The 7,915-nt window shown below is 47.0% G+C and overlaps 1 protein-coding gene across 3 annotated transcripts in view; it reads right to left on the bottom strand.

Annotated features, from left to right (window-relative positions):
• PSMB5 (proteasome (prosome, macropain) subunit, beta type, 5) overlaps positions 1–7,430 on the bottom strand; it is a 9,262-nt gene extending 1,832 nt beyond the window's left edge. The window contains exons 1-2 of one of the 3 annotated variants that reach the window (XM_011930871.1): positions 6,629–7,430; positions 5,417–5,723 (exon numbers count right to left, since the gene is read on the bottom strand). In XM_011930871.1, coding sequence (XP_011786261.1) covers positions 5,417–5,723; positions 6,629–6,826 — 505 coding nt within the window. In that variant the 5' untranslated portion in view covers positions 6,827–7,430. Of the gene's footprint in view, positions 1–5,416; positions 5,724–6,420 lie in introns of all 3 variants that reach the window. The other 2 variants (XM_011930872.1, XM_011930873.1) reach the window with 2 other exon arrangements.
• Positions 7,431–7,915: the final 485 nt, after the last annotated feature.

Below are 7,915 nucleotides of genomic sequence, written 5' to 3'. Positions count from 1 at the left end.
AGAAACCCTGTCTCTACTAAAAATACAAAATTAGCTGGGCGTGGTGGCGCATGCCTGTAATCCCAGCTACTCAGGAGGCTGAGGCAGGAGAATCACTTGAACTTGGGAGGTGGAGGTTCCAGTGAGCCGAGATCGCACCATTGCACTCCAGCCTGGGCAACAAGAGTGAAACTCTGTCTCAAGAAACAAACAAACAAAACATAATCCCCACTCGCCCACCAAAAGACCCTATAATCCCAGTCACTCGAGCCCAGGAGGTTGAGATCACAGTGAGCTGTGATTATGCCACTGCACTCCAGCCTGTGTGACAGAAAAACAAATTCCATAATCCCAGAACTCAAAGACTATGTTGAAATTAATTTTTTTCTTTTTCATTTAAAAAATGTAGCTAGTATAAAATGTAAAATTACATATATGGCTCACATTATATTTCTATTGCTGGTATAGAACAGGGTTTGGCCAGGCCAACTGCCTTTATTTTTGTAATTAAAATGTTATTGGAACACAGCCACTGTTTCCATACCGTCTATGGTTGTTTTGTGCAACACCAGCAGAGTTAAGTATTTGAGATAAAGATTTAGGCCTGCAGGCCTAAAATATTTACTATTTGGCCCTTTATGAAAAAACTAGCTAACTTTTGGTACAGATGAAAATTTAGACAAAGTGTTCAATCCCAACTGCCTACTGGATCCCTCCAGCTGAATGCCTTTGTCATCAAGTTCAGATTCATGCTTCCTAAACTTAGATACCAGTGGTTCTCCATTACCTACCAAACTCATCTCTCTTGTGCGCCACTAACCCACGCTTCCTCCTGTCTTCTGAAATTCTGCCAATGGCATCACTACTCTTTTTCCTGTTGTAGTGGTTCTCACATCTCACCGTGCACTAGAGTCATCTAACAAAATGCATAGGACTTACCCTAGGTGTTTTTTATAATTGGTGTGGGGTGGGAAACAGGTATGGAACTTTTTTTAAGTCCTCCAGGTGATTCTAATGCAAGCCAGCTCGAGCACCACTGCCCTTATTGGTTTTCAGGTTCAAGTGATTCTCATGTCTACTTTACTGCTTTCTCTGGCCCCTTCTCAGCCCCACTGCCATGCTCTTGCCTAGGGGGGTCACCATCTGGTTCCACCGTACCCTTCTGGCTTTTTGGCTCACTATTCCCCTTCACCCACTTAGTTCCAATTAAACAGGACTTCCAGTTACTCCTCAAAAGCTTCATGCTTCTTTCCTCCCTTTCTTTGTTATGTTCCCTTTCCCTTTTTCACATCCAGGACAACTACCACCAATCCATGAAGTCTTCCCTAATTCCTCCCATCATAAGTAATCTCTTCCTCCTCAAAACTCCTTCAGCATTTGACTGGTTCTTTTTATTGATTGACTGACTGATTTTTGAGACAAAGTTTCACTCGTTTCCTTCCCAAGCTGGAGTGCAATGGCACGATCTCAGCTTACTGCAACCTCTGCCTCCCAGGTTCAAGTGGTTGTCCTGCCTCAGCCTCCTGAGGAGATGGGATTACAGGCATGCCCTTCCAGGGTCCAAGAGATTCTCCTGCCTCATCTCCCTGAGTAGCTGGGTTTACAGGCATGTGCCACCACAATTTTGCATTTTTAGTCGAGACAGGGTTCCACCATGTTGGTCAGACTGGTCTGGAACTCCTGACCTCAGGTGATCCACCTGTCTCGGCCTCCCAAAGTGCTGAGATTACAGGCGTGAACCACCGCACCCAGCCAACTGGTTCTTTTAAAAATGGTATTTATCAGGCCGGGCGCGGTGGCTCATACTTGTAATCCCAGTACTTTGGGAGGCTGAGGCAGGTGGATCACGGGGTCAGGAGATTAACACCATCCTGGCTAACATGGTGAAACCCCGTCTCTACTAAAAATACAAAAAATTAGCCAGGCATGGTGGCGGGTGCCTGTAGTCCCAGCTACGCAGGAGGCTGAGGCAGGAGAATGGCGTGAACCTGGAAGGCCGAGCTTGCAGTGAGCAGAGATCGTGCCACTGCACTCCAGCCTGGGTGACAGAGCGAGACTCCGTCTCAAAAAAAAAAACATTTATCTTATTCAGCCTTGGGTTAAGTACAGTCGTCCTTTTGTATATGAAGGGGATTTGTCCCAAGACCCCTGAATATAGCAAAATCTATGCATACTCAAGTCCCAAAGTTGGCCCTGCAGAACCTGCATATATGAAAAGTTGGCAGGGTGTGGTGGCTCACGCCTGTAATCCCAGCACTTTGGGAGGCTGAGGCAAGTGGATCACCTGAGGTCAGGAGTTTAAGACCAGCCTGGCCAACATGGTAAAACCCTGTCTCTACTAAAAACATAAAAGTTAGCTGGCAGGGTGGTGGGTACCTGTACTCCCAGCTACTCAGGAGGCTGAGGCAGGAGAATCACTTGAACCCAGGAGGCGGAGGTTGCAGTGAGCCGAGATCGCGCCATTGCACTCCAGCCTGGGTGACAGGAGCAAAACTCCACCCCCAAAATAAATAAATAAATAAATTGGCCCTCTGTATATTCGGGTTTCAAATTCTGGGAATGTGTATTTTCAATCAGAATTAGGTTGAAAAATATCTGCGTATAAGTGGACCTGGGTGATTCAAATCCATGTTGCTCAAGGGCCAACTGTAATATGAGGCAAGGGTAGTCAGGAAGGCCTCTTGAAAGTACTATTTAAATGATGCTCAGTCTCCCTGGATTTTCCTTGCTACCCAGTCCCTGTACTCTCTTACACTGTTTCCATCACCTAGAACAAATCCACCAGTTAAGGGTTCAAAGCAGCAATTCCAAAATGCTTCCCTGGATCACGTAAAATGTATGGAACTGTCTTTTCCCACCTTTCAGAGAAGTGTCTCAGTTTCCAAAGTAACAAACTGAGCTCCTCTCTCACATTCAGTTTTTAATTTCCTTTCATCCTCCATTGGGTAGTAAGCAGATACTCCCTACATCCCTTTCTATTCTCATTTGAAAGCAAGTGAAAAAGTGGTAGGTATCCTATAATTGTTCCACAAGGTAACTAGGTATTTAGTAAGCAGGTAAATTAATGGAAGCAAAAACAAAAGGAGGAAAGAATAGTTATTTTCAAGCATATGGAAGGGAAAAGTAGAAAGTGACTAGCTATACTCCAACTTTATTAAAGGGACAATTCAAAACTGGCTGGTGAGGAAATGACATCAAATACAAAGTCGAACTTTCTGGCAAGTTTCTCAAATGCTGGAAAGGAAAAACAGGCTAAAGAACTTATTTTCAGAGATGATAGAACAGGACCTAGCACGATTGTTAACGGTGATTATAACCAGCAAAGAAATAAAAGAAATGAGCCCAGGACTGGGCGCAATGGCTCACCCCTGTAATCTCAACACTTTGGCAGGCTGAGGTGGGCAGATCACCTGAGGTCAGGAGTTCAAGACCAGCCTGGCCAACATAGTGAAACCCTGTCTCTACTAAAAATACAAAAATTAGATGGGCATGGTGGCGCATGACTGTAGTCTCAGCTACATGGGAGGTTGAGGCAGGAGAATCACTTGAACCTGGGAGGCGGAGATTGCAGTGAGCTGAGATTGCGCCACTGCACTCCAGCCAGGGCAACAAGAGTGAGACTCCATACCCACCCCGCCCAAAAAAGAGAGGAGCCCAAAAGGCTCCTTCTAGGCCAAAGACTCTCTAAAGAAAAAAGGAGAAGAGGCCGGGTGCAGTGGCTCACGCCTTTAATCCTAGCACTTTGGGAGGCTGAGGCAGGCGAAACACCTGAGGTCAGGATTTTGAGACCAGCCTGGCCAACATGGTGAAACCCCATCTCTACTAAAAATACAAAATTAGCTGGGCATGGTGGCGGGCGCTTGTAATCCCAGGTACTTGGGAGGCTGTGGCAGGAGAATCACTTGAACCCAGGAGGCAGAGGTTGCAGTGAGCCGAGACAATGCCATTGCACTACTCCAGACTAGGCGACAAGAGCAAAACTTCGTTTCAAAAAAAAAAAAAAGAAAGAAAAGAAAAGAAACAGAAGAGAAATGACTAACTTTTGAGGGACAACCATATATTAGAGTCCAATACAGTAGCCACAAGCCACACATGGCCAATGAACACTTGAAGCACTACTGCTACATGTAGGATTCAACAAATTCTTAAATTCTTTTTTTTTTTTTTTGAGACAGAGTCTCACTCTGTTGCCCAGGCTGGAGTGCAGTGGCGTGATCTCTGCTCACTGCAACATCCACCTCCCGGGTTCAAGCGATTCTCATGCCTCAGCCTCCTGAGTAGCTGGGATTACAGGTGCCTGCCACCATGCCGGGCTAATTTTTGTATTTTTAGTAGAGACAGGGTTTCGCCATGTTGGCCAGGCTGGTCTTGAATTCCTGACCTCAGGTGATCCACCTGCCTCGGCCTCCGAAAGTGCTGGGATTACAAGTATGACCCACAACGCCTGGCCTCTGGGTCTTATTTTATAGGAGAGAGCACAGGTGGAAAATTATGAGCCAGACACTATACTAGTAGGTTTACATTTGTTACCTCACTTAACCACTATAACAGATGATAAAACAGAGGCTGAGAAAATATGCATGCCCACTGTCAAACAGGTAGTCAATGACACAGCTGATTTAACTCCATCCCTTTTCCTATACTACAGTGCCTTCCTTGAAAAAAGAGAAGGAACAGGCTGGGTGCGGTGGCTCATATCTGTAATCCCAGCACTTTGGGAGGCCAAAGCCAAGGTCAGTGGATCATGTGCATTCGATACCAGCTTGGCAAACATGGTTAAATCCCATCTCTACTAAAAACACAAAAATAAGGCCAGGCGCAGTGACTCATGACTGTAATCCCAGTCCTTTGCTAGGCCGAGGAGGGTGGATCACCTGAGGTCAGGAGTTCGAGACCAGCCTGACCAAGATGGCAAACCCCCATCTCTACTAAAAATACAAAAATTAGCCAGGTGTGGTGGTGCATGCCTATAATCCCAGCTACTTGGGGGGCAGAGGCAGGAGAATCGCTTGAATCCCGGAGGTGGAGGTTGAAATAAGCCAAGATTGCACCATTGCACTCCAGCCTAGGTGACAAGAGCAAAACTCCGTCTCAAAAAAAAACCAAAAACCAAAACCAAAACAAAAACTAACCAGGTATGGTGATGGGCGCCTGTAATCCCAGCTACTCGGGAAGCTGAGGCATGAGAATCGCTTAAACCTAGGGGCGGAGGCTGCAGTGAGCTAAGATCATGCCACTGCACTCCAACCTGAGTGACAGAATGAGATACAGTCTCAAAAAAAAAAAAAAAAAAAAAGAGAGAGAGAAAGGAAAGAAGGGCTAAGGACCTAATTACACTTCCTCAGCATTGACATCAAACCCTTTAATTCATCTGTCCATACAACTCCTCCTCTCTGTAGTGTCAGCCCAAGGATAATGTGGTTGCAGCTTAACTCACCAGGGCCTCTCTTATCCCAGCCACAGATCATGGTGCCCATGGACAGCCCCATGCCTTTGTACTGATACACCATGTTGGCAAGCAGTTTGGAGGCAGCTGCTACAGAGATGCGTTCCTTATTTCGAAGCTCATAGATTCGACATTGCCGCGCCAACAGCCGTTCCCAGAAGCTGCAATCCGCTGCGCCCCCAGCCATGGTGCCTAGCAGGTATGGGTTGATCTCTATCACCTTCTTCACCGTCTGGGAGGCAATGTAAGCACCCGCTGTAGCCCTGGAGTCAGCTGCAACTACGACTCCATGGCGGAACTGTTAAGATCAGAGGAAAATACAAAACAGGCCACATAAGACCACAAAAACACTCCTACCATACTTCTTTTTGCATCAGTCCAAACCCAGCACATCTCTTTCTCTATCCTTTTATACTTCACAGTATACCTCTCTACTTCCCCATATATTAATATCACCTAAGCTTCACATCTCACTCCCTTTACATGGATATAACTCATATTAAATTCATTTTATAGGATGGGCGTGGTGACTCACTCCTGTAATCTCGGCATTTTGGGAGGCCAAGGCGGGAGGATCACTTGAGGCCAGGTGCTGGAGACCAGCCTGGGCAACACAGGGAGATCCATCTCTATACAAAGCAAAAAACTTAGCCTGTGGTGTGTGCCTATAGTCTCAGCTACTCTGGAGGCTGAGGCGCTGGCGCTATTGCACTCCAGCCTGAGCGACAGGGCGAAGCCCTGCCTCAAAAACAAAAAGAAAATCATTTTATAGATGAGGAACCCAGTTTCCCCTTTATGCCAGTTTCGGTTACCCTTGCCTTGAGGGGCCACCCAGTTTCCAAAACTTTGGTAAACGGTTACAATAGCCTTCCCTCGACCAAGGTTCATTGTTGTTGCGGCCTTTCCCCTTTCCCAGCTAGAAGATCCTGAACAGCAGCAACCTGGGGTCGCCTAGGAATCAACCCAAGAGGCCTCAGCTTCCTTCCCCAACTTACCCCCGGCCCCACCGCCACCCTCTCCAACCAGAGCAAAGACAGGGGCCTCCTGGGTCAATGAGACAGCAAAACTGCTGCGGTCCGAACGAGAGGACCGCGCCTCCGCCTGGGTTGGTGGCCAAGGCCACCGCAAACTCTGGTCAGGTTGGGAGGCCAGGCAAGTCGCGGGCGTTCAATAATCAGCCTGGCAAGGGGGCTGGCTCCGCACCTTGAAGGCCAGGGTGGTTGTTCCATGAAGCATTTCGATTCCTGGCTCTTCTGGGACACCCCAGCCGGGCGCGGCCAGGCTCAGCCCATCACTGGGACTCCCTGGACCTAGATCCAGCAGATCTGCACGACCCCCGAGTCCGAAAAACCCGCGCTGGTTCACCGGTAGCGGTCTCTCCAACACGCTAGCAAGCGCCATGTCTAGTGTGGGCAGAAAGAACTGACTCTGAGAACGCCTAGCAAAGATAGGTCGGGCAACGCCTCGCCGTCACAGCTTCACTTCCTATTAAATCTATTCCCGAAAGGAGCCATTTTGACTGCTGGCAACCACGCCTCCAAAAAGAAGAGCCAGATGGGAAAGACCATTTTCACGAAGGGGGTTGGGGAAATAGATGGCTTCACTAACCTTAAATTGTCAAAGGGCGTACCTGCCATCTTGGCTTTGGTCATGCAAGTAGTACTAGATCAGAGTAACCTCAAATTCACAGGAAGTGTCCGAAAACGTCCGTGTTGCGTGAGGGAAGTGAGGTCGGCCATCTTTGAGAAGGGCGTGACTGGTTGAAAATCGGTTCTGAACCCTTAGCGGTGAGTCCTCCCACTCCAGCCCGGTGTCGAGGCAGCAGGTTACATCGCTGCTGCTTCAGCACCTTGTTAACGCCCCTGAGGTTGCCATCTTGTTTAAGGGCACCCTCTAAAATTGGATAAAATAATGATCCATTCTGAGGCCATTTCCCTGTATTAGTTAAACCACATTAATTAGTGGTAAAAAAACGCAGCAAAATAAAGTGCTACATCTCTTGTTGTCAGTCGCCATACAGCAACCCTTCTTTAACAGTAACCGGTTTTTAATATCCAATATTCCTTCTCTTGACTCCTACCGTCTGGTGGAAATTCAAATAAGTAATGAATTGCCTAAAAGGCAGATGGAAGAAGAAAAAGCAAAGGGTCCAGTTAATCTGCAAACTAGATTCTTAAGTCAGACCTGAATAAGTGTCAGTAGTAATTTACCATCTCAGAGCCTGGAGGACGGTTGAGACTGCATAAATACGTACCAAGAGATTCTCTAACTTCAACTTGCCCTTTATTCAGGAACGTACTATATTTCATTGCCTCTTCCTCCCTCCACCCACCTTCATTTTTCAATTCTTTGGGAACTATAACAAACCAGGAAGTGTGCATATGTATGAAATGTTGCCTCCTGCTTTGTGGTTCTATGAAGTCAGTGTCTGGCCTTCCTCGTTGGATTCTAGCAGCAACATCTATCAACATCAAAATTCCACTTTCTTCT

This window comes from Colobus angolensis, unplaced genomic scaffold (assembly GCF_000951035.1).
Source record: "Colobus angolensis palliatus isolate OR3802 unplaced genomic scaffold, Cang.pa_1.0 Scaffold88, whole genome shotgun sequence".
Lineage (NCBI taxonomy): Eukaryota > Metazoa > Chordata > Mammalia > Primates > Cercopithecidae > Colobus > Colobus angolensis.
The sequence above is the reverse complement of the archived record's forward strand: the minus strand, read 5'-3'. Positions and strand labels throughout refer to the sequence as shown.